At 50.4% G+C, this 26,814-nt stretch overlaps 2 protein-coding genes across 4 annotated transcripts in view; one reads left to right on the forward strand and one right to left on the reverse strand.

The window, feature by feature from the left end:
• Nucleotides 1-288: 288 nt before the first annotated feature.
• The window catches only part of Ormdl3 (ORMDL sphingolipid biosynthesis regulator 3), a 152,961-nt gene continuing 126,435 nt past the window's right edge, over nucleotides 289-26,814 (reverse strand). The window contains exons 1-4 of one of the 3 annotated variants that reach the window (XM_051175974.1): nucleotides 6,014-6,235; nucleotides 2,978-3,171; nucleotides 2,146-2,297; nucleotides 289-1,842 (exon numbers count right to left, since the gene is read on the reverse strand). In XM_051175974.1, the coding sequence (XP_051031931.1) occupies nucleotides 1,707-1,842; nucleotides 2,146-2,297; nucleotides 2,978-3,151 (462 nt within the window). In that variant the 5' untranslated portion in view covers nucleotides 3,152-3,171; nucleotides 6,014-6,235 and the 3' untranslated portion in view covers nucleotides 289-1,706. Of the gene's footprint in view, nucleotides 1,843-2,145; nucleotides 2,298-2,977; nucleotides 3,177-6,013; nucleotides 6,236-26,814 lie in introns of those variants that run through there. The other 2 variants (XM_051175969.1, XM_051175980.1) reach the window with 2 other exon arrangements.
• Nucleotides 16,707-17,490, forward strand: Lrrc3c (leucine rich repeat containing 3C). Its single transcript, XM_051175959.1, has one exon. It carries the CDS (start codon nucleotides 16,720-16,722, stop codon nucleotides 17,488-17,490), a length of 771 nt encoding a protein of 256 aa, XP_051031916.1. The 5' UTR covers nucleotides 16,707-16,719.

Genomic DNA, 26,814 nt, shown 5'->3' on the forward strand with positions numbered 1-26,814 from the left:
ACTGGGAATGACCGAGGTGAGAAGCCAGGGTGGGCAATGCAAGACCCGCCCCACTCCCAATTCCCCCCGCCAGGCCTATGAAGTCAGAGGCTCAGACCCAATCAGGGGAGCAGCAGGGCAAGGCACAGACACTGGGATTCTTCTCCAACTTACCAGAGCTTTCACCAGCTTCCCCACGCCCACTCTGGCTTTTTCTCCTGGGCCTCCCCAGAGTCCAGGCAGGAGCTGCTGACCACACTGCCACCCCTTCCCCAGGGCCAACCAGGAAGCTGAGTCCAGACACATGGCTAACAGAACATGTTGCACTTTATTTGCATTTTTTCAGAATACTGTACAAAGGGAGTAAAAATCCTATTCACACTTTGCTTAGAAAGACCAGAAGGTAAAAGTTCCCTATGATACATGGGGTTGAGAATGAGGGTCAGGGGAAGGAAACAGGGTGAGTGATTTCCCTCCATCCCCAGGAGAGGGCTCAGACACCCACACCTTTTCACAGGAACATGCCCCAGTCGAACCAGCGAGGGGAGAAGACAGCCCCTCTTCAGCTTAGCCTCAGGCTCTGTGACCCACCTCTCTTTTGGGCTGAGAAGACAGTGCCTGCAGCTGTCCCTACTAGTGCCCTGTTTGGGCAGGGATCCTATAGCACTGTGGAGCCCGCTGACCTCGTGTGGAGGTGGCCTCTTGGCCCCTCACATGCATGCCCTGGCACAATCTACATGAGAATACGAGTTGAAGGGCTGAGGATGAGCCACCCATGGAAACTTCCTCATATACAGCTAAGGGAAGTGTCCAGCTGGGCCTGTGAGTCCTCCGGAGGACTCACAGGCCTGTTCCAGCCTGTGCACGCCCTCACACCAAGCCAGGAGCTTCAAACCCAGGGGCCGCTCTCCCCCATCACCATCAGTCTGTGGGTAAATTAATCCTCCAAGCCAGCTCTCCTTCCAGCCCACATCCCAAAGGAGGCTGGGTCTGGCTTCCCCTAGCCAGATCCTCTTTTTTACACTGATTCACATCAGCTGTTGCCATCTTGGCAATCCTAAGACCCCACCCTACCCCTGATCAGAGCTACCCTCTCCCCAGGACCAGAGCATAGCGTCTGGACCCCAGCTCTACACAGGTGCCCCCCAACCCCATCTTCCTTCCCTAATCTTCCTCCTACCCCATAGCTCACCCAGGGTGGGTTGCAAGGAAACCATCAAAGCCTGACTGCTCTACCTAGAGGGCGGAGACTGTAGCACATGTGTTTCCAATACATACAAAAGTGAGTTTCACCCCGCACACTCAAGACTGAGGGGGAAACAAAGCAGAAGCTGTACCGTCCCTCTGCCCCATCTCAGGGGCTAAAGTGCTATGGCTGCCTGAGGGTAAACAAGCCAACAGGGGTTTTTCCTGGCTTCCTGTCCCAACTTTTGAGGTCCATGGTCAGCCGGAAAGCCCAGCCCCTTTCATGACCACCCCCAAGGCATCTCTATTCAAAAGGCAAAAGGAAAAGATCAAAAACTTCAGAATGGGTTAGAGCCCAAGGGCCCCACCCTAACCCCACTACAAGCTACTCCAAGTCGGCTACTGGGGAAGCGAGGGGGAAGCCAGGCCCAGGGCACACCCCCATCTCTGGCAGTGAGTGTCCAGAGGCTCCTGTCTTCAGCATCACAGCAAAGGCCTTCTACCCTTCCCCTGCCAACCTGGCTGAGGAAGGGGCTACCACCTCAGTACTTATTGATTCCAAAAATCCGGACTCCATGGAGCTGGGGCAGCTTGGGGATGAGCACACTCATCAAGGACACAGTGTTGAGTATGAAATGGACTTGGTCATACTTGGTGTAGAAGCTGGTGAGGAAGTACCTGGGAGGGGGATGCACGGAGATAGAAAATAAGGGTCCCAGATAAGAAATGGAGTGACAAGTCCCACTCCTGACCCCCCCCCCAGCTTACCCCAGGCCTATGGGTCTGTCTCAGGCACAGAGTTGAGGAAAGGGGGGAAAGGGAGGCCCAGGGGCCGGGGTGAGACCCACGATATGTCCCTTCCTTCCCTCTGCTCATCTCTACACCAAGAGCCAGAGCTGGGGAGAGTCCGAGCCCATCTGCGCCCACCGACTTGACCACGCCTGCTGGTGTCTCCCACAGCCAAAGCACAATAGCACTCACAGCACAATAGGGGTGATGGTCAAGAACTTCCTAGAGGCTGTGAACTGGACTCCATAGTCCATCTGCTCCCAGTGGGTCAGCAACCTTGCTTTGCCCTGGTCTGGAGTCTCGAAGGGTGTCCCTTTCACCGTGTGCAGGAAGATGTACATGCCCTGAAAGGAGGGACCTTCGTCAGAAAACACAAAAGGCAAGTTGACTCCCAGCCTGGCTTCCCCACCCGTCACACACAGAAGCAGCTCCAGGTGGCCTGCCACCATCCTCTGCTGCAGTGGCTCAGGCAGGCCGTCTCAATATACAAGAGCACCCGGGAGCCCATGTGCTGGGAGAACATGGAGGCTGCATGGGGAGGAGTTAGCTACAGGATGGGCATACTCGGCTGCCCTCCAGCCCAACTGGGGTCTCTACATGTCAGCTAAAAGGAGCAAGCCAAGGAAAGAGGACTGCCCTCTCTGCAGGGGTATAAGCAAGCACGTTTTAGGGAGCAGAGGCTCAGGAGAACATGGTTTGAGATCCTAACCTGGGAAAGGAACATTTCTGCACTAGATTGCTGGGACCTGGGGGCAGCCTCAACAAGGACTCAGCTCTCAGGTGTGTCCTCCAAACGGACCCGGCAGCCAGCCCGGAGACACCGGTTACGTGGAGATTTGACTCTTGTAGGTATGCTACAGCCCACAAGGGGGAGCAAGGCCGAGATAAGAGCTGGGCCTGGGCTCAGGTGACAGATGTTGTCAGGACCTGCTTGCTGTCTGTCCCATGAGAAGCTCCTCCTATCGCTCAGCTCTGGCACAGAACAGGCCATATGGTCGGAGACTGACAGTAAGCAGGCTCTCACCAAGTTGTGGATAAGGTTGGTGAGGGTCCAGACGACAGGGACGCTCACAAAGGGGATGCTGAGCAGCACGACATGCAGGAGTCCGATGGCCAGCACGTACGAGAGCCAGATGCCACGGCTGTTCATCACCCGCGTGTTGGGGTTCACCTCGCTGTGTGCCGTGCCCACATTCATCCTGCCACCCCTCTTGACTGCTGCTCTGCAAACAAGCAACACAGGTGAGACAGGTCACGCCACTTTCCCTGCCCCCTCACACCCTGAGCCCCACAGAGGAGGCCTCTGCGTCCCTGAGAGCTCCACGCCACTGTCCACCGGTTCCTTCTCAAGGCCAGAAGCCGCAGAAAGTCCACATAAAAGTAAGGCTAGTCGTTTCCCGTTGCTGGGCTGGGATTGACACCAGGCTGGCATACGTATCCCCCACTGGGGCTACATGCTGACAAGGTCTAGGAGAAGTCACCAAGAGGTGTCCAGCCCAGACGATAGCAATCAATGTCCAGTCCCCAATCTCACCCCCTATAGCACCCTGAGGCCCTCTCCCTCCTGGGGTGAGGAGAGAGGCCTGCTCTCTCAGAGCTCTCACTCAGAATAACCTCTGCTGGCTCTCCCTGGAGAGCTGAGTGGAGACATCCCCTACTCTAAGCCCCTCCCCATAGGAGTAAAAGCAGGGAGGGGCTGTGGGCACAGGCATCAGTGGGTGAAGTACTTTGGGGCTACTGCTCCCACCACCCCTATTTCTCTAACCCTAGATTTCCTCAAGCCCAGGCCCAGGAGGACTGACAGGGCAGGGAGAAGAGCGGAGACAAAACAGCAGGCCCAGGGACAGCCTCTGCTCAGACCTACAAACGTTTCGACACAAGATGGCCCATCCACTGGGGCATTTTAGCCATTTGGCATCTGCTCAAGCTAAATCTCTTGGGGTGTCACCATTAGGCCGCCAAACCAGCAAAGCCCTTTACCCCACCAGAGAGAGAGAACAGAGCACACGGCCAAAATCTATATTTCCCACAGGTGGGATGAGGTACCCGTATCAGCCAACTCCTCCCAAGGATACAAAACTACCTGCGGCCTACCTCCTACCTCCTCCCTTCTTGGCCCTACCTGACCTCACCTCCCTTCCTAGCATCTGTTTGTGGGTGTGAGTTAACAACAGCCTTCGCTTGTCCAGCTCCAGTGGTAGAAGCTCTACAGCACAAGGAAACAAAAAGTCTGTGATGCCCAGAAAATAATGCCAGCAGCAACCCACAGTGGCCAGAGGGGAGAAGAATGCTCTGTCCCTTTTCCTGGGAGCTTGGCTGTCCCCAGACTTCTGAGCACCCACTGACTAACCAGCAGAAGATGGATACAGAAGGCATTGGTGTGCTGGGCTTACCTACGTGGCTTAGGGTCCTGCCTGATAAAGACCCCCCCAGGGCATTACTGTGCTTAACAACGCCACCTTTTCAAGATGTACAGAAAGGAATAGCAGCCAGACCAGCTCCCTTACCCCGCTACAACCACCTCACCCCCAGACTCAGACGCTATCTCACCCAGCTAGGATTCCGGCCAAGCCTCCTCCACAGGAGCCAGAAATTCTCTCAGATAAGTTCCTTACTTAAGTATAATGGAAGCAAGTTTCCTCTTCTCAGATACTTCGGGAAACAGAACCCACAGCAGTTCCCCAACAAACAGACCCATGTGCATCCTGAGACCAAACCCCTGGCCCATTAAGATGGATAATTGGTCCCAACAGAAACCCAAGGAACTAGAAAACCAGTTGTTTACCTTCCCCCAGCCCTTAGGGCTCCAGTTACCCTAACTCAGCCCCTGGGACATCTACTGTGCAACAGCGTCCACGTGAGGGGCAGGGCCTGAGATGTGAAATCTCTGGAAGACCGAGGGAGAAAAAGAGCTGTTTCACCAGAAACTGCTGCCCCTTCCCCGAAGCCAGCCTTCCAGCAGCACAGCCACAGACAGGACTGCCTCACACTTTGTTCAGGAGTGCCCAAGGTCTGTCTGAATCCCAACTTTTCAAGACCCTCCACCCCTTTCCGGCTCAACAGGGCATTTCACAAAGCCTAGCTGACCCCGTGGGAATCGTCTTTCTAAAGCCTGAGTGCCAGATGCCTTGAAACCAGGAGACCCCTTGCAACCTCTCCCACCATGCACTCCCAAAAAGACTGGGAGCCAGAAAGTGCTTCTGAGACTTCCCTGTGGCTATGTGTACATGTCACTTCCATTGGTAAACAATTGACCTTTCTCCCATAAGTGAAGAAATACGAGACTGGCAGAGGCAGAAAGATCTGGAGCAGCCAGACTGAAAACTTCTGCTGCCACAGCTGGCAGGTGGCTGCCAGCACCAGATCCTGTAGTTTCATAACCTGCCTCAAATCAGAGCCCGAAGCAACTCGGTTCGGTTAACCACTTTTTTGCTATAGCTCTTTTCCCTTCCCCGTCCAGGCCCAGCCAATCTGTTAGACACTCCGGTAAGCACTTTTCATTCCCTCCCCGGCTTAAGGCTGGCCCTTTACACAGCAAACCTGGTCCCAAGAGATCCCAACAGGGAATTCATGCAGCACACAATACCGTCTCTTCCATTCGGCCCACCCTCAACTGCAGGACCATGGTTGTGCTCGCTGGTCCAGACTCCCCACTAATCAGGAGCGAGGAAACTCCTTCCACAGGGTCTCTGGCTCTGCTCCGCAGCCTGGTTGGCACCTCGCACTAGGAGCCTGGCCGGGTTCGGGGCCCAACCACCATCTCCAAGCATTCACTCAGCACTCAGCCCGGGAGGCAGCCAAACCTTTATCCCTCAAGTCCAGCCGTTCCCCGCCTCCCACCTCCAGCTAAAGTGCTCCTCCCGGACACCCCACCCCCGGCCTCCTGCTCCCACTTTCCTCGGCACTCCTTCGCCTGATGCACTCACTCTCTCCACCCCCAGCCACCCTGCTCAGGTCTCCTCCTGCGCGGACGCCTCCTCAGCAGCAATCTTCTCTCTCGTCTCTCCTACCCCTGGAGCCTTCGGGCTTCACCACTCCGAGGCCGCCCATAAGAACTCACCGCGCGGGGCCGGAGGTCGAGGGCCCGGGAGAGGAGCCCGAGAACCCGGGCCGCGGCCGCTCCAGCAGCTGTAACAAACCAGCGGCGGTAGCCACCCCGCTGGCAGCTCTGGCCGAATCAGCTCCCTGAGCCGGGCCCCGTGACGTCACTGCCACGCGCCTAAACACATTGCGCCTCTTGGGAAGTGTAGTTTCTACGCTGCCTCTTCACCCGCCCGCCCGAGGCCTCCTGGGAGTTGTAGGCTTTTCCCTGTGCTGAATCTCCCAGCTCTCCGCGAGCTGCTGAGCTGCCGCAAGCGCGGCAGAACGTCTCACCCTGACGCAATAGTGAGATCAGGTGGAGTCTCTTTGGTGCGTAACAATCCCAGCTTTTGCATCTGCGCCCTTCTAGAGATGCACAAACGGTTTGCCCAAGCTCTTATTTTACAGACGAAGAGACTCAGAGTTTTAAGTAACTTGCAATAAAACAGTGCTGAGATAGTCTGACCGTAAGTGCAGTTTTCTCCACTAAACGTCGCAGACTGACACTAGAAGCCGAGAAGCACAGCCTTTTGTCCTGAAGGAGCCCCACCCACCCATCCCCACTCGGGATCACATTTTCAGAACCTTGGTTGGGGTGCATGTCTGTAGGATAGAGACTGCGGGCATCATTGGTACACCTGGTCGCTACACTTAATCCTTGCTGGCGTGGGTCTGGCCGCATCCTGGATCTCCCCGCATCAGATTTCAGATGGAATGTGTGTCATAGGATGAGTGTAAGGAGCTTTGAGTTTCTGTCTCAGGTTAGCGTGTGTGGCTTTAGGTATATGAGCCTCCGGTCTACAATTTTCATGTCTTGAAGCTAAAGAGAAGAGCACTGACTTTACTCCTAGGTACTTACAATGCAGGTATGCCTTTATTGACAGTGTAATCCTGGGCAAATGACTCGTATTAATCTCAATTCCACAGCTGTGAAAACCTACCTCTAAGGGTGGTTTGATGTTTCAAAAGAATGTAATATAAAGCACCTATTACACTGTAGGAACTGAACTAAATAGGTCTTAAGCTCTTCTGGGCCACTCCCACTGTCCACGTCAATAAGAGGGCTTCCTTTCGGTTGTTTCCACTTCCCCCGCCTATCTCTCTAAGTCCTGTGCCCTTAAGTCCTGGCACGGCTGGAATGACAGGATCAGATGTTAATAGATGTCGACCGGCCAGCTGTAAATGCACGATGAACCGAATGTGCAGGGACAGGAAGGAGAACGCCTGCCCAGACAACCTGGGAGCGTTTTTTTTTTTTTTTTTTTTTTTTTTTTTCATTAGACACCCATCCTCAGGGAGCTGCCAGGAAATGGTTGTCTCAAGGCTGGAGTGGAAGCCCTGGGAGCAAGTAGTGAGTGTACATTTGACCTAGGCAAAGCAGAATTAGGCAGCTTCTCAAATATTGCCAGAGCCAGAGGTCATTTAGATCCTGGTATCTAAAAAATGATCCTAGTTGCTGAAAAAGCCTCAGAGAGACCTGCTGAACCTTCCTGATTCCCCTCTGGGATTCTCCCGTTGTCCATCAAGTTGGTTGAGCTCTTTGCCAGTTGGCTGGATCTTTGCCAGTTTTCTCACATGTCTGTGAAGATCAGACAGGGTCTACATCTCAACAAGGCACTCTGACTTATGTAGTCTATTGGCAAGGTCACTGGACATGTCATGGCCTATTAATAACTCCTGTTATCAAGTTGTTTTTCACAATGAGAATGGACAAAGTTCCAGCTCTGTCTGCCTTGCAGTAAGTTGTGGATCACATTCCACCTGAGTTAGCTGGAGTCCCTGTCATCATCATCGTGAGTTCTCTGATCTCATAAGTCTTCAGCAGACATCCTGCAGCTGTGATAGCCTGAGCACTATTCAGGATGAGTGGAAGTACTCTCATATGGTACCAGAGAACATGCAATCCCTTGGACAAGAATTGGCACTGTATGCCAAGGAAAGAAACTGTCCATGCCTCGAAGGCATGATTGTACTTCCCATATCACATTCTAAGAAAGTGAACCCATGCACATGACAATGTCCAGCAATGTCCATAGTAGTAATATCCTGAGAGCAACCTAAATGCCCAAGAAAAAAGTGAACACTCTATCCACACTGGTTAGAAAAATGTGAAACCATTTGTGGTTGTAGAAACTACGTGTCAGCATGGGAAAACACTTGCCAGGTTATATGAAGAGATAAAGATAGAGACTAAGAATTTCTCAGTATAGCATTAGCAAAATCTAGATCAAGGGAAATGTGAACCTGATAGTGAGTGCCTGTCATCCCAGCGTCTGGAAAGCAGGAACAGGAAGCTCACAGATTGGAAGTCAGCCTGAGGAGCACAGTGAGTTCTAGGACAGCCTTGGCTACATAACAATTTGCTCTATTTGAAACAAAAGTGCTAGTCAAAAAAAAAAAAAAAATCTAGGGCTATCAAGACAGTTCGGTGGGTAAAAGCCCTTGACACACAAGCCTAGCCACCTGAGTTCAATCCCTGGAACCCATGGTAGAAGGGGAGACCCCGCTCCCCAGTGTTGTCCTCTGACTCTGAGAGTGTTCACACATGCGAACACATCTACACACAATAATAATATGCATATTAAGACTCTACTGTATTATTCAGAGATATGTAATACATACATATGTATATATGTGTAATTTATATAGTTGTATATCACACACACAAATGAGAGGGGAAAGCCAGGTGTAGTGGCACATTCCTTTAATCCCAGCACTTGGGAGGCAAAGGCAGGCAGATCTCTGTGAGTTTGAGGCCAGCCTGGTCTAAATAGTGAGTTCAAGGACAGCCAAGACTAAGTAGAGAGACTCTGTCTAAAGAGATAAAGAGACCCTGTCTCAAAAAAATATGAGATAGATATGTTCTAAACTATTTGTGGATTGAATGACATAATACCTGGATTTACTACAAAATGATATGGACTGGAGACATTGAAAAACAATAAATAATTATCAGCCAAAAGCTGGTACTTATTAAAACTGAGCACAGTGGTAACTATTAAAACTGGGTGATAGGGTCATGAGGTTCCTCATATTATTTTCCCTATTTCAATGTTTAAAATTGTCCATAATAAAATGATTTTGTAAATCTGAATATGAATTCATGAATATGCTAAGCAAAACTAGAGTGATCTAACATCCGGCTCAGTTCTCTGCTCCTTTGGCTACCAGCTATGTGACCTTAAGCAAGTCTCTGAACCTCTCTGCCTCAGTTACCTCACTTCTAAACAGAGAAGGTAATGTTCACGCAGCCTCATTCATTGATCTTAGGATCAATAGGGTCGATAAATGTAGAGAACTTGGGACCGTCCCTGGCACATAGCTAAGTGCTCAGTGCAGGTCTGCTGTTAGTCTTTTCCAGGTTGGAGTGATGTTGAGACCTTTGCTAGACTATGGAACATCAACAAGGGAAGAGAGACCTTATACTAGGATGGACAGACTCAGGGCCATCTTTTCATTCTCTACTTTAAACCTCTATGTAATGATCTTACTTTTAAATATTTTATGAAATGTGTGTTTTTAAATATCACAAGCGCTCCCTGCCCTGTGCAGGCTGTTCAGTCAGCTGAGATATACGCATTCCTCAGCCTTGAAGAGTGAATCCATCTAGGGCTGGGGAGGCCCTGCTTGTGACAGACACACATAGGTGACTAGGCTGGCCACCTGCACACAGACAGGGAGCACGTTGGTTGAAAGAAAGCCACAGCGGAGGCTGGGAAGAGGGTCATTGGGAAGTGGAGACCCCTATGCCCTGTCAACTGGGGCACTGGGCCACAAATGTCACCCCTTCCTCTGCCGCTCCCCACCTCAGCCCCTACTTCCTTCAAAATGCAAGGAAGGAAAGAGCTATGTGCAGTTGTTTGTGCGTTTGTTTGGGTGTAGACATCCTAGGACTGGGGAGAATGGACCTGGAAGGTTGGCTATCATGGGCTGCAGAGGGCAAAGACTACCTGGCCAGTCCTCTGGGCCCCCAGCCATTGTCTGGGAACCAGAACCCCTCCCTCTGGGAACCAAGGGCAGAAAGACACCTTCAGGAACTCTTTAATCTGCCTATTCCTTGATGTGACCCACAGACATTCTTTCTCAGAATTGAACACAGTTGAGAACAATGGATAGCTTGCAGAACCAGAGGACAGGGGATATAAAATCCAGTAGCTTCACGACTAGACCTGCGCTGGTGCCCTCCCAACTGAACTCCTGCTCCTAGGAGGCCTCACCTAGCTAGAAATTCTGGGTGGCCTCCACTCCTCCCCCTGCCAGAAGCCAGCCCCTCTTGTAGGAAAGATCTCAACAAATGTTGCTGGGTGCTCACTATATTTCCAGGGCAAAGTGCTTTATGTGTGCAGACTTGCAGCTCCGTTTCCGGGCTTAGACTGCTTGCTTTGAGTTTTAACTCGTGTAATTACATTTCCTGCACAGAACAGAGTTGACAAATTTCCTGCACACACACGAATCCCAGAACTCAGTTGCCCGGTAGGACTGTCATTTCCAGAACACACTAGCAACTCTCTTGATTTCACCTCGGTCTCTAATCCCTGTCCACTGTCTTTTCCATCTCACAGGTCCCTAGTCATCCTTAAAGCCTCACTCAGCTGTTACCATTGCTGTGGGGCCTTCCCCTGTGCCCAGGTGATGCCCGCCACTCCATCCTCCTGGTTCCTCAGACACTTCAGGACAGGAGAGTGCCTACCCCTAGGAGAGCCACACTGAGACAGGATACAAAGACCAGGGAAATTGCTGGATAGTGGTTCACACCTTTAATTCAAGCTCTTAGGAGGCAGAAGCAGGTGGAGCTCTGTGAGTTCAAGGCCAGCCTAGTCTACAGAGGGAGATCCAGGACAACTGGGGCTACACAACACAGTGAAACCCTGTCCTGAAGGAAAAAAGGAGAGAGAGAGAGAGAGAGAGAGAGAGAGAGAGAGAGAGAGAGAGAGAGAGAGAGAGAAATCTTAGGAACACAAAAAGGAAAAGGACCCCCTCAACCCAGGTATCTACACTTCTCACAACAATTCAGCACGAATCCCAGCACAAGTAATTAGCACTGAAGACCATCCTCACTTCCCAGCTGAAACCCTGCAATTTCCCAGGAATCTCACCTGAAATCCCATTCACAGGGCAAGGACATGTGCCAGATCCTGTGCGGCCCTGATTGCTCCTGCTGCCACCGTATCAGATTATAATTTCCGCTAAGTCTCTCTGGAGTCACCTCACCTCATTTATCTCATGCACTCATTGAGAGAGAGAGAGAGAGAGAGAGGGTTTATAGCAACCTTTTGAGATGTAACTTGAGAGCTACCAAATGGTTGTGTGTGTGTGTGTGTGTGTGTGTGTATACAGAGTTTATGCAGGAGAGAAAACATTTGATAATTACTCATAATGCTCAACATGATGATCTGTAGTTACAACTATTTTCCTGCAAATGGCATAACTTTGCTCTTCTTTATGCATATATATATATATCCTCTTTATCCACGTCAGTTGTTTGCAGGGCTACCAGTATCCTATTGTGTAGCTAAATTAAAGGAGGGGCTTATCTTCACACATAGTGAAAGGGGAGGGGGGTGTCTCTGACAGTCAGCAGAGAGACAGCCATCGGAAGCAAGGAAGCAATTCGGCTTAACACAACTCAGTAGCCAGTGCTGTTTCAAACTTTGGATTTCTGACTCCAAATGGTTTACTTTAGGCATCTTCAAGCACTGCACAATTTGGTGGAAACTATTCTGGTCATGACTAACTCGATGCTGTATGCACAACAAAGCACACATAAATGATCTCCTTGAGAAACAAAGTAAGCTAAATTACAGATCAGACCTGTCTACATGGAAACTCTTCATAAAGTCTGTAAAAGATGGGCTCTACAAATTGACTGAGAAGAACAAATTTGTGATAAGGCTCTAAGGGAGGGTCCAGTACTGGAAAAGTGTCTAGCCACACAGAATGCAAAGGTCACCAGGCTAAAAAGCATGTCCCCTATGGCCTCATGGATGAATAACAGGTTTTGCATCCCTTCCCTTGAAGGGATCAACGTCCCAGGTTCTGTAGTGTTTGTCCGTGAACACAAAGATCTCTGCACCCCCTACAAGGCTGCTGATGACTGAGTGACTCCGTGATGTCCAGGCCAACACCTCACTTGAAGTTGTTTCTCTCTGCTGTATTGTCCCATGGTGACAAGATGGCTAGACTGCCCCTGCCTGTTCAAAGCACACAGACATGAAGGGCCTGGCCCCATTCTCTCTTATGAACGAATCAAAGACTGTCCCAAAAAATACTTTAGCCAACCCCTGAGAAGTCACTGGCTGGAATATGGACCAGCTGCCAAGGAGGTGGGAAAAATGAGCCACACCATTTGGGGTATCTGAAGGACCAATCAGCCTCCATCAACAGAGACTGAGGATCTGGGTACTCTCCCAAATCCATGTGGCTATCACAGAAGGGGGTGAGGGCTAGATGAAAGCCACCAGGTTCTACTACATATCCTATCTGTGCTTCAAGCTCCTTATACACGTCAGTCAAGGCAGACATTAGATTAATGTATGGAGAAGATGTGTGTCAACATGTCTCTGTCTCATAGTCTCAACACAGGCTCACATTAGAAATTCCTGGGCAAAGCTGGAGACATACTAGTGCCCAGAGTCCATGCATGAAGATTTTAATGTACTTTCTCCAGATTAATCCCTGGAATAAGTTTTGTTTTTGAGACAGGGTTTCACCGTGTAACAGCCTGGCTCTCCTAGAACTCGCTCTGTAGACCAGGGTAGCCTTGAACTCACAGAGATTCGCCTGCTTCTGCCTCCTGAGTGCTAGAATTAAAGGTGTGCACCACCGCTGAGAGACCAACAAGTAGACTGTTTTTGAGAACCACTGCCATAGACACAGCGCCTTAAGAACAGGGCCTGCCCTCTACCCTCTTCACCTCATGCACTTGAGCATCAGGAAGTCCTCTACTGCTTTAGGAAACCAAAAGTGGGGGAGGTTGCAGAGATGGCTCAGTGGTTAAGAGCACCTTTTGCTTTTACAGAGATCCTGAATTCAGATCCCAGCACCCGTGTAGAGTGTCTCACAACCATTTGCAATCCAGCTCCAGGGGATCTGATGGACTCTTCTGGCCTCCTGCAGCGCCTAACTCATGTGCACATATTTCTCAACACACACACACACACACACACACACACACACACACACGCACGCACGCACACACACACACACACACATACACGCACGCACACTTAAAAGATAACAAAAGTAAATCTTCTAAAATGTCAGAGCACAGTTTCTCCTCTAATCTCTAGTAGTCTACGCACGGCAGTGAACACTGTTCCCTCAGATCTCTCATTTCCTGGGCCCTGTACTTAGCCTCCCTTTAATAAGCACAACCATAGTTCCAGGTGGCCTCTCCTATGGGCAGATTGCCAGCTGCTCTCCTAACTGCTGTGTCGGACAGCCCAGTCTCACTCTGGCGTGGCAGATGACCTAGTCCAAGAAGATAACTCTCCAGAAACAGCCAGGTTCAACCCTTGGGCCTTGGCTGTGAGAGAACAGCAGGATGGGAAGGTTTGCAATGACTCTTCAGACAGATGTGAACCTAAGAAGTGCCCCTGCTGACATCACAAGAATGAGTCAGAGGTGAATGAATACATCCCCAGAGGTGATGACAGCTGGTATCCTACTATCTGGTCCTAACTCCACCACAACATCTAAAACTGCTTGTTTCAAGGTAAGCCACAGGGATAGCCTTATGACATATAATGTTCATATGTCTAGGAAAGCCCACATCAAAAATGCATGGAAAAACCTCAGGCTGTGTTTTAAACTCTATTACTACCTTGAACTTCTTATGTTTTTAAACAAAAGGTCTCACGTTTCATTTTGCACCAGACTCTGCAGCTGTGTGTCTGGTCCTGATTGAACAAACACATACAAAATCCATCAAGGCTTGGGAGACTAAGGGAGGAGAAGTGTAAGTTCAAGACCTGCCTAGGCTACATAGTGAGCTTATGGTCAGCCTGAGCTGCATAGGAGACACTGTCTCAATAATAATAATAATTGGCTGGACATGGTGGCACACGCCTTTAATCCCAGCACTCAGGAGGCAGAGGCAGGCAAAATCTCTGTGAGTTCAAGGCCAGCCTGGCCAACAAACTGAGTCCCAGGACAGCCAAGGCTACATAGAGAAACCCTGTCTTGAAAAAAACACACAAAATAATAATAACAATCCAGTAAGTTTTCCTTTTCGGGAAGATCTGCAGTCTGGCTTCAGCCTCCTTAAAGAACTTCTCGAGTTTCCCCCGCTACTCTGTGACACCCCACATTCCTGTTTTCTTCCACCTCTAGTGGGAGTGAATCAGAGAGTTCCACACAAGATCTCTGAGTGTCAAAGAAGCACCAGGTTCCTAAGTGTGGTATGGAGGTGAGAGAGACGCCAGTGGAAATAGGAAGTGGTTAGAGAAGCTGGAGAAGGTGGTGGTCTTTGGTCACTGATAAGTCCAGTCATGTTTTGGGCCCCGTTGACCTGCCTGCAATCTGGGAGGGTCCCACTGGATGGTCACTTCCTTTGAGCTCCCAAGCATCACTTGAAGCACTAAATCCTGCACCAAACTGGAGATGGTGTGGGTAAGATGCTACCACAGGGGGCCAGGCTGTGAGGTGGCAGCAATGCGTTCCGCTGGCCATGATAGTCAAGAAAGTTGTAAGCTCGTGAGCTAAGGTATTGGGTGGTCCATCTACATCAGTGGTCCTCAAGCTTCCTAGTGCTGCAACAGTTTAATACAGTTCCTCATGTCCCCCAACCATAAAATTATTTTTGTTGCTGCTTCACAACTGTAGTTTTGCCACTGTTATGAATTGTGATGTAAATATGTGTGTTTTCCAATGGTGTAAGGTGACTCCTGCGAAAGGGTCATTTGAAACCCCAAAGGGGTCATGACCCACAGGTTGAGAACTGCTCATCTAAATAGCCATCCATACCCATAGCTTTGGGTCACCCCTGCCTCTGGAAAGCGTGGGAGGTAAGGTGAGGCGGGAAACCCTGTCTTGGTGTTGCAATCATGAAGCCATACTGTTCTGAAAGACAGTAATGCAAACAGCAGCAAGCTCCCTCCTGTCCACTCCGCCTCGTGGGGCCTTTCCATGTTCTGCTTTGTTTGGACACAAGGGCTCAGAGGCACACACAAAACCCTGTGGCCTCACATCCTTCCTTCCCAACACCCAGTGGATGTCAGGAGAGGTGATGGAGTGGAGTGCAAAAGGCCTAGGATGAAGAGTACTTGGAGAATAAATAAGTTATCCTAGCCATCTTTGGGTCATAGGCATGAAGAAGAACTCAAAATGCCATCCTGGAGCCCAAGAACACCACAACACAGAAAAGTGGGCAGGATAACTTCATAAGCAACGGCATCAGGCTTCAGGAGCCTTCAAGAGCCTGGTGGTAACCATTTACAACGGCAAACCAAAACTGAACTACAGCGCCCCCTGGTGGTCAATGGAGTTGGCCCTGTGAAGATCCAGGTGCATCCTCAAAAATGTTTCTAAGGAAAAGACTGAGGGATGTTTGCTAATAAAAGGCCCCATGCGGCCTGCAGAGAACACAAAACAGTGGGAGAAGGCTGTGTTGCAAGTTGCTGAAGTGTAATTGCAGGGTTCTGCCCCCAGGGCAACCAAGCAGGCATCCTTTTGGCCAGCCAGGCTCTGGACAAACGAAGGAGGTTCTGGAAGGCAGTTGTCAGCAGCAGATAGAAGATAGCAACCAGTGGGTTGTGGGAGGGAAGCCTGGGGCAAGGAATGGAATCCAGGCCTGCTCTCCCACACATAGTTCATCAGGGTCTGGGATCTGCTCTCTTGGCATTGCCTGGCCAGGCCGTGGCTCAGGTATCTGACACCTGGGGCAGAGAGTCACATGCCAGGAAACTCTATACACTTGGGCCCCAGGTCGCAGCTTCCAGCTGCTGCAAGCAAACAGGACTTCTGAAGGAGGAAGCGGGTCTCCAGAACCCACTGGCAGGGGGACTACTTCCAGGGAAAAGGGTAACAGCACAGGAGAGGATTCTTGCCACCAACCAGGTGAGAGGCAGGAAGGAGAAGGGGAGCAGGGGAGATGAGCACAGAGCTGGGGAAGGCAGAGGGCTAGATGCTTCCAGAAAAGGGACTGATGAGCAGAGAAGTACCTGTTCCCTACTTAGTCTAGCTGGACACCCTGGCGTCCTGCCACTAATCTGTCACTCTTGTCTTTACATTAGTGCCAGCCAGACCTCCTGGTGTTTACCCGGCCTCCCCGGCAGTCACACTGGTACATGGAGGACAAAACTATTTATTTCAAGAAGTAAAATGACTATACAAGCAGAAACGAAGTCTGGCACCTCCCAGGCCCATCTCAACAGGGTAAAGGGACAAAGGGGCCTCATAGAGTAACCTTCTAGAAACAATGGAACCTAAAAGTATCTAGTCTAAGGGATTCTTGCCCTCAGAATCTTGTTGAAGACTGACAGACAGACAGACAGACAGACAGACAGACAGACAGACCAACTGACCTCGGGCTGAGAAAGTCCCCAAAGGAGAGGTTCTGGCCCAAAGAGACACCATCAATCAGAAGAGCACTTCCGTGACACATAGTATTCTAACTTTGCTCTTCCTTCGTAGGATCTTCTATTGCCCAGATTCTCCTCCACGCAAGGATTATGTTTATCTGTGACCATGCTCCTACTAGCTCCTCGCCTCCTGCCCCTCCTGCTGGTGATAGGCACCGGGGGTTCCGTGCCCAGCCCTCAGACACTGCCCCAGGGCTGTTACATAGCCGAAGAAGCTGGCGAACAGACATTCCGCTGCAGCAGGGCTGGCCTGAGTGCTGTGCCCAGCGGCATCCCCAACAACACCCGAAAGCTTTACCTGGATGCCAACCACCTGGTGTCAGTGCCAGCTGGTGCCTTCCACCACTTGCCTGTCCTGGAAGAATTAGACCTGTCTCATAATGTCCTTGTCCACCTCTCAGGGGCTGCTTTCCACGGCCTGGAGGGCACTCTGCGCCACCTTGACCTCTCTGCCAACCAGCTAGCATCAGTGCCTGTGGCAGCCTTCATGGGGCTGCAGATCCAAGTGAACCTGTCTGCCAACCCGTGGCGCTGCGACTGCGCCCTACAGGAAGTGCTCAGACAGGTGAGGTTAGCTCCAGGCTCCGCGACTGGCATCGTGTGCGGTCCAGGAGCCCGACCAGATCTCGTGGGACAGGAGTTCCTTCTGCTGACTAGAGAGGAAGAGCTGTGTGGGACAGGACGAGGTGGGACCCGAAGGAGCACTGATGTGGCCCTGCTAGTTACCATGGGAGGCTGGCTGATGCTGGTAGCGGCTTATCTGATCCACTATGTGTGGCAGAACCGGGAGGAGACCAGGCGCCCTCTCAAGCTCAAGCGGGCTCCTGTGCAGCGCATGCGGTCAGAGGACTCCTCCACCCTCAGCACAGTGGTCTGAAGCACTGTGCTCTTGGGCCTGTGCACTAGCCTTTCTCTCCTCCTGCCCCATCTGCCCTCTATCCCTTCCTGCCTCCCTCAATGCCTTCTCCGGTGCATTCTTGTTCTCTTGCTCTTGCTCTCTCATTCTCTTCCTTTCTCGCCCTTTCTTCTCCGGAACATTATCTTTGGAGCCTGGATTTTGGGGGTACCTCCTTCCACACCTGGGCTGTGCTAAACTCAGAGAATCCGAAGTTCCTGAATCCACCCGGTGGGGATGGCGTGGGAGTCAGAATAAACAGCCATTTCAGTGGGCAGCAACTCAGAGGGAGAAGCCAGAAGTTTAGGAGCATAGGGGAGGATCCTGGGCCTGGGCCTCACCATACAGATGCGGGTAATGAGGTCAAGTGTGACAGCTTTAAGAAGGGCTAGGGAGATGGTTCAGTCAGTGAAGTGTCTATCCTGCAGGAGGACCTGAGCTCAGATCTCTAGTACCCACTTAAAAGCTGGACACAGTGTGGGTACCTGTAACCCCAGTGATGGGGGAGGGGGAGGGGGAGATGGGATGTGGGAGAGATCCCTGGAGCTCATTGGCCGGCTAACCCAGCCAATCAGTAAGCTCCAAGTTCATTAGGGCCTGAAATAAGGGGGAGAGCAACTGAGGAAGGCTTGCAATGGTGTCAACCGTGAGTTGCACCCATATACACATCTACGTGAACATGTCTATAACCACACACACACACACACACACACACACACACACACACACACACACACTCAGAATGAGGGCTTTGGGAAGGAAACAGGGGGTGTACAAAACACAGGATGATATGAAAAGACTTGGAGCATGTGGGTGGCCACCCTGGGAGTGGGAGAGGGTTGCAGAAGGGTGAGGGAATGCTGGAAGCAATCGGGGATAAGAACAAAAAGCAAGGGTACAGCCATATTGAGAAGGACCTCTGGGCTCTTCCTCTGGGCTCCCTCGGCCTCCTCTCCTCCACCTCACTTCTTACATCTTTCTTAATCCCAGGCACTTCTCCTTGAGTCCTCTATCAAGTACCTCTGCATCATGGTCCCCTAATCCCTTCTCCAGAATTTCCCTGCCCCTCTCCATTCTCCTTTATACACTGACAGTTTTCCTGAGCAGTTTCCCTTGGAGGAAAGATGATCCCCTTTAAAGACCGAACTAAGGATGGATAACGATAACTTAGGGACAGAGCAGAGACCCCAGAACATCATTGAGCAACTCAATTAAAAAACAACTTTTATGAGAACCCTTGATCACTTTCTCATTGTTCATTTTCTGAAGATGTGCAGTCTGGCATTGAGGAGCAGAATGTGGAGCCCTGATCACCACCTCCCTGTTCTTTCTGTGGGGTGCTCCCACTGGGCTATGTGCTCATCCATCTCTCTTCCTGCTTTGGCCCCTGGCATGGAGTCCAGCAGTAGGAGCCAATGAACTAATAAGGATGGAACTGGAAGCATGAGGAAGGTAAGAGAGAAGGTGACCTGGCTTCAGCCCTACCCTCAGCTCCGCCAGGAATCAGGGAGGATAGAGCAGGCCCTGAGATGCCACAGGCAGGCCTGTGAAGCTGGTGGGTAGCCTCATTCATGTTACACACTTAAGTCTCAGCAAAAAAAGAGAAAGCTAAGCTTTTCCAAGGGACATGGTATGTCAAAACTGACCTCTTCCCCTTGGGTGTACCAGTCCCCAGCTGCCCAGTCTTGTTCGAAGGCAAGATTCCAGATACCTGGGGGCAGGCCCCACCCAGCATGAGCAGGCAACTTCCTGTTCTGGCTGTCAGCGGAGAGGAGTGTAGGAAGGGAGAAAAGACCCCAGAGCCTTCCCCCACCAGCTTCACTCTGCTCCTTCCTCAAAGAGCCCCAGGAAACTCAGACCAAAGAAAGAAACGCTTCTGGTCTGGGGAATTCTGAACCTGACCAAGCTAAGCCATTCCCCAGACTAAAGACTGTTCTCCAAAGCCTCATTACCTATAAAAGGGGCTGGGTAGAGAGCAAGCCCAGAACGCTGAAGCCGAGGCCTGAAGGGAAGTCCACAAAGTGAGAACAGGAATGGAACCCAGTCTCCTGCTCTAGTGGAACATACACCCTTACTGTCCAAGAGATGGGATAAATCAATGGAAAATGGAAGAGAGGAGGGTAGCAGGGACGCAGCTAAGAGAAAAAGAGAGTCCCAGCTTCACCCCACTAACCACAGGAAGCAAAAAAAAAAAAAAAAAGCCAGAGCAGTTGCAGCTCAGATTAGACAAAGGTGGCAGGGAGGGACACTCCACATCGCCTGCCCTGCCCATGGTTCCCTTCCCAGGGATGTATAAGGAATGAAGCGAGACAGCAAGCCCCAGAACCTAAAGGTGGAGAGCCCTATAGAAGCCAGTTGCTACTGCCGGAACCCAAAGCTCAATCTGGACGTGAACACACAGAGTTTCGGGTGCTAGAAACTGGGGTGGAGGGTGAAATGCGATGCTGAAGGGTTTGATTCCGCTAGCATTATTTCTTACTAAGGGAAATGTACTAAGCCGGCCCCAGCGTGGAGCTGCACTGGCTAGGGGCACTGGCTAGGGGCAACGTGACAGCCGGAGGGAGGCAGTAGGCAGGGTGGGCGGAGCTTGAGCGGAGTGGGCGGGATTGTGTGGTGCAGGGCAGGGTAATTAGTAGGAGAGGGGACTAGGCCAGGACTTAAGGAAGCAGGAGGCGGAGCCCAAGGGATGGGTGGGGCCGGGTGGGGCGGAAGGAAGGTAAGAGGTGGTGCTGTAGCAGGCTAGAGGCTAGGCTGTATTACCCGGGGCAACCAAGAACAGAGACGTAGCAGCATTAGGGGTCGCCACTGGTGAGGTGACACGGAGCTGGACAGAGACTCCAGGACTGCGTAGAAGCAAAGAGGATACTTAAAACAGGGGCGGAGTTAGGGCTACCGGCTGCTGGGGCGGAAGAAGGGCTTAAATGAGGCCCTAACTGAGATTATCTTTAGCCTCCATGAGAACCTGGAACTTTTGCCAGAAGGAATGCCCCCTCGCCTCCCTCAGGAATATTCCTGTTCCTCGAACTGCTGAAGTATCTCATCTACCTTGTAATGACCCAATTAGTCTTGGGAGGGAGGCTTGGAGACAGTCCTTAAACAGCCCAGCTGTCTAGGAACATCCTTCACTTGCTGGGTCAGAAAGGAGAGAAGAGTAATCCTCTATGTGCTGGGAATAGCAGGATAGGCACAATATCACCAAACAGAACCTACTGTATAATTTGTAGGTCTTAGTGAAAAAAGAAAATGCAGAATTACTTGTTCAATATATAAATAAGTATAAATTAGGTTTTGCAGAGATGGCTCGGCAGAGGACCCAGGGTTTAATTCCCAGCAACTACGTAGCAGTAGCAGCTCACAACTGTAACGCCAGTCCCCAGGGTTCTGACGCCCCCTTCTGGCCTCCATGAGCAACGTATGCATATGGTGCACAATCGAAAACAGGAAATAAAAATAAACGAAATATAAAAATAAAAAAAGACAAAACCCAGGCATGGTGACATACTGTTTATAATCCCAGCACTGGGAGAGAAATCTGAAGTGAGGAAACCGCCAAGAGTTGGAAGCCAGTCTGGGTTATGTAACAATACTCTTGTCTTAAAACAAACAAAGGTATTTTTAAAAGAATTAAGCTGGTCTTGCTGGTGTACTGCAAATCTAGCACGTGGGAGGCCAAGGCAGAGGAATTCAAGGCAATTAATGCGGAGACTCATAGTTGGTAAAAACGCTCAGACTGAATGACTTTTGAGTGCTCAGCCCTAAATGGGATCACCCCCACCCCAAGGCTCCAGAAACATCGTGGGAGAAGGGGCAAAAATGATGGAAGGGCCAGAGGATGGGAAGAGTGCTAAGAAATGTCTTCTGGACAGGTTATGTCATTGCACCCATGAACTTACTCAGCCATGATTACTGAAACATGTGACCTGCACAAGATTAAGTCAACAGCATCAGCCAACACCCCAATGGGTAGCACCAATGGGCTCCGTGGGAGAGGGAGAGAGAGGACATGAAGTGGGGACAGTCAGAAGGGACATGATGGGGGATGCCTGGGGAATTAGGAAGGGAGAGTTGGAGGTGTGTGGCCAAAATACATTGTTAACAAGGACCAGGTTGTCATACAATTAGGGGAAAATACTCTATTACCAAAATAAAATCTTGTGGGTGGGACTGGAGAGATAGCTCAGGGGTTAAAAGCACTTGCTGCTCTTGAAGAGGATGTGGGTTTGACTCCCACAAGATGGTCTCAGCACTCACATGACAGCTCCTGACTGTGTGTAACTCCAGTCCCGGCGGGTCTGACGCTCTCTACTGGCCTCCATGGACACTGCATGCACATGGTAAACACGCATACACATGAAATAAAAACAAATATTAAAGGGGATGGCTAGAGAGGTGGCTCTGTAGTTTAACCATTTGTTTAGCTGCTGCAAGATGAAAGTATGGAGGCTGAGCATTGGTGGCGCACACCTTTAATCCCAGTACTCATGAGGCAAAGGCAGGTGGACCTCTGTGAGTTCGAGGTCAGGCTCCAAAGCAATACAGAAAAACCCTGTCTCAAAAACAAACAAACAAAAAGATGGCTTAGTCCAGCATTAGACCAAGTATAGTGCCTGTGGTTGCATGCCTATGAAGCCACCCCTGGTACCAAGCCCCAGGGAAGGCAGAGCAGAGTACGACTTTGATGTCCACTCCTCCAAGAAAAAGACAAATGTACACACCCATCTACCTCTCCTCTACCACATTCCTGAAGGGAGAGCACGCCCATCCCCTTCCTTTACCTCTGCAGGACTGAGAGCAGTAGTAGCTGCTGGCCACAACCCTGGAGACAGACCTGATGGACAGACAGACTAGTGTGGCACCTGGGTTATAGGATAAGCCTACAATTCCAAGGGGAACAAAATTGAGTTTGAGCTCTTCTAGCTATTATGGCTTAGTCCTCTGACACTCAGAGAGCATGGGGGACTTCAGGCCCAGCCCGAAGGCTCCTTGTCCATTTCTGCTCAACTCCTGAGACCCATAGGCTCAAGGGCTCCTCCAGGATGAAGATGGAGCTGAGTTTTACTTTGTTTGCTGCAGGTCACCTCTGAAATCGATGGCTCTCCAAGTGCAAAGCATTTTGTGTGGGTTTTTAGTCATTTGTTTTGTTTTCTCTCCAGTGCAGATGGAGGCCATCCTGGACCAGAATTTCTTCCAAGTAGAGGCAGGGTTGTTGCAGCTTCATGCCTAGATGCTCAATGGCATCTGGATGAGGTACTGGTAACTAAACCCTGGTCATGATGGCAAATGTCCATAATCCCAGACCTCATGAGGCTGAGGCAAGAGGATCAGTAGTTCAAGGCCAGCCTCAACTACATGGGCAGTTTGAGGTCAGACTAGGCTACATGAGACACTGTCTAACAAAACAAAACACACAAGCAGACAAGCTTCTCTATGTCCAAAGCCAAGAGCCTTGTCACAGTCTCTAATATTCCTTCCATGTTTTGGGCACTAGCCAACAAAATCCACTCTCCAGATGTTCTGTCCTGCTGTAACTATGGTTATAGAAAGCAAATTGGAGCCTTGGGATAAGCCGGGGAGAGGAACCTTGGTTCCAAGCTTTCCTTACGTGGGGCCCAAGCTCTTCAGCGAGAATGAAGAAGCTATGTCCCAGCAGGCAGGTCTAGCAATCCCCACCAGCCACATGGTGGGCAATATGCCCTGATGCCTGTCACTGCTGAATCATTAGGGGCTTGGGAAGAGTAGAGGTCCTGAGGGGGCCGGCTGATGGAAGAAGTTTCTCAGAGTTGGTGCTGACGCTAGCAGCAGCTCTATGCTTATACAAACATGACAGATGGGAAAGAACAGGGGAAGGAGAGAGGAGGCAGAAAACGAGGAGAGGAAAGCAAATGATGAAAAACAGCAAGTCAGCGCAGTGACTGAAAACTATGATCCTAGCACTGGGGTGGCTGAGGCAGGGGAGCTGGGAGTTCGAGGCCAGCCTGCACTTTATATTGAGGGGGGAGGGGAGGAGAGGAGACCGGCGGGGGAGGGGGGGCAAGAAAAGGAAGAGGAGCACAGGGGCAGAATCAAGAAGAGAGGAGGATCTGCACCCCAAAACTCTTGGCCTCCAATGTGAGGTATAAACACACCACTCCCGGGGCAGCTTCCTCCTGCCCCAGATTTTCCCTCTTCCCATCATGTCTTCATCTCCATTCTCTTTACTTAAGAAAGTCTGGGGATGGGTCTGTGTAAGGAGTCACTCTCCTCAGCTGCTCCAGCCACCCAGTACCCACAGCATGCTCCATCCCTTGCAAATGCATTTCAGAACCTCCTCTGTCCCCTAACTTCCAGACACCAAATTTCCCTATTCTTGCCAGGACTGATGACTCTTTCTTTACCCTTTGGCCCCTGTCAAAGGGAAAAGTCGGCAGCAGTGAAAAGAAAAACAAGTAAGGAGGGCTGATGAGGTGGCTCAGAGGTTAAAAGCACTGACTGCTCTTCCAGTGGTCCTGAGTTCGATTCCCAGCAACCGCATGGTGACTCATAACCATCTGTAATGAGATCTGGTGCCCTCTTCTGGCCTGCAGGGACACATGCAGACAGAACACTGTACACATAATAATTAAATAAATCTTGAAAAAAAAAAAACAAGTAAGGAAATAAGGCCCTGTCCTGGTCTGTCGGGAGCAGTCTTTGTAGGGCTGCAATCAGAGCCAGCCGAGTGGCCCCAAGTCCGTACCTGAGTGGGGGAGTGTGGATGAGGGAAAGGCTAGCTACAGATAATAAAGAGAGACAGAATAAAGGTCAGGAGGGCAGATCAGTCAATACTGAAATTCCACTAGTTTATTTTTTGACACTTTTATATACCATAACCAAAGAGTGGAACACAGTATCATGTATGTGGAACAAATGGACTTTTCTTCCTCCCTTATTCTAAGGGTTCAGTAACCACACCTTAGCTCTAAACTTCTTGTGCCCTAGCCTTGAGATAAGGAGTAGCCATACCTCAGATTCAGCTTCTCCTCCCCTAGCCTTGACAGTCAGGAGTAGCCACACCTCAGATTCAGGTCTGTTGTTATTTAGACTAAGACAGCCGAAATATCCTTCTGTAGCCACACCTTTGACCTTTAGGTCTTGTGACTTGCTGACAGCTTTGAACTCTGTCCTTGTGCCAAGATGGAGTGCAGCCATCTTTACGGGCCGCCACACTGGTCAGTGTGTGACCACAGAGAACTCTGCGACAGAAAGACAAGTCTCCCAAAGAGCATGCAGCTGGGGGACTTTCTCCTTTTCTCATTTACTAGTAACACATAAATACATGCATGTGTACATACATACATACATGCATACGTACATATGTATGTACGTAGGAGTCAGGATCAGGGATGAACGTCTGCTAGCACTTACAAGTACTGACCACCAGAGGGAGATAAAGATCAAAGCCTACCACCAACTTCAGTACCTGCTAAGCACACAACAGTTTCTTTCCATTTTGGGGTTAAGTAACTTTTTCTGGGTTTGTTTGTTTGGTTGTTTGTTTGTTTTTGTTTTATTCTCCCTCACCTTCTCCCTCACCCAGATCTCTGGTCTGACCTCAGGAATTACTACCTGAACTGGAGAGATGGCTCAGTCGTTAGGAATGAGTACTGCTCTTTGCAGAGGGCCTGAACTGATTCTCAGAACTCATGTTAAGCAGCTAACTATCCATGGTTAACTCCAGCTCTAGAGGAATTCCACAACACCTGCCTCCATAGTATTCACACACACACACACACACACACAAAATTTAAAAATAAACAAAGGGGCTGGAGAGATGGCTCAGTGATTAAGAGCACCAACTCCTCTTCCAGAAGACTAGCATTCTCACGGTCTCTCACAAAGTATCGGCAACTCCAGTTATAGGGGACCCAACACCCTCTTCTGGCCTCTTCAGGCACTCGTGGACAAACACACACACACATACACACACATATATGGTTCACTTCTAAAAACATTAGCTGCTCCTGGGGAGGACTGGGTTTAGTTCCCAGCACCCACATGCTATAACTGCAGATCCAGGGGCTCTGACACTGTCTTCTGGCCACACTTACATGTGTGCCGGTACACACTCTTACACATAAAATAAAAATAAATAAAATACGAATTTAAAAGTTCTTAGAGTCACAATGTGTAGCAAGTTCAAGCGTAACTCCAATGCTCAAGAGGCTGAAACAAAAAGATTGTGTTTTCAAGGCCACCCTGGGCTACACAGACAAACTCTAAACACACACACAAAGAGAGAGAGAATTCTGACAGACAGACTAGTCAAATTCATTTAAGTGAAATTTAAATTCTTAACTCTAGTATTCTTGGGGCTGGAGGAATGGCTCTGAAGGTAAGGGCACTTGCTAAGCAAGCTGAATGACCTGAGTGTAATTCCTGGACCCTGCCTAAAGGTAGAAGGAAATACTCGGCTCCACTGTCCTCTGACCCTTCACATCATGGCATGTGTGATTATCCACAACACACACACACACACACAAAGCACCTGCTATCTTTAATAACAGATACACAATCTCCAACGAGGAGATCAAGCGTGTGAAGAGGCCAGGGCATCCTGCATGTGAAGGGCAGCCCTGGGACACAGGACACACCTGAACATATTTTTGTTTCCTCCTTCTTCCTCCCTTGAGCCCTCTAAGCCCAGTGCTTAAAATACCATTAGTCAGTCTGGGGCAATGGTGCAACTAGATAGAAATGAGGCAGAGACAGAAGAAGACGGATGACAGCAGGCTGAAGAGAGACCTGCATGAAGGGAGGGCGGCCCGAGAAATGAAAGACACAAGACAGGAGAGCAGAGGGCAGGACTGCAGCGGGCCTGGCGTCTCCAGGAAGAGCAGGCACATGTGTGACTTTGCTCAGCTGCTGCTTCGTAGACCTTTCAAAGATGATCGGGACGCGGAACCTTAGCCGTCAGCCACTGGAGGTGGATAGACTCTAGGAAGAACCTCGAAAATGTCTGGCCCAGGTAACAGTAAGTCGGGCCTCCTTCCCAAAGCTGATTGGGGAACCGGAGTCTACATGGCCTCTGGACTAGAAACCACAGAGTCCAGACTCCTTCCCAGTGAAGTGATTCAAAGAGCCAGAGGCAAAGGCAGAAATCTGGGGGGCGGGGGAGGGGGGCCTAGGAGGACAGGTTAGCGTAACACATAACCACATTTTTACACATGTGTGCTCACATGACAGAAACCAGACAGCCAATAACAGCCATTCCACACACCCAAGCCCCCATCCCTGCCTCTCCTGAGGGAGATGGACACCTGACAACAAGCAATGGCTAGAGCTGTCTTC

The sequence above is a fragment of the Phodopus roborovskii genome, unplaced genomic scaffold, assembly GCF_943737965.1.
Source record: "Phodopus roborovskii unplaced genomic scaffold, PHOROB, whole genome shotgun sequence".
Classification (NCBI taxonomy): Eukaryota; Metazoa; Chordata; class Mammalia; order Rodentia; family Cricetidae; genus Phodopus; species Phodopus roborovskii.

Coding starts and splice junctions, on each gene's coding strand:
- Lrrc3c (XM_051175959.1), top strand. CDS start 16,720: ATGCTCCTACTAGCTCCTCGCCTCCTGCCCCTCCTGCTGGTGATAGGC.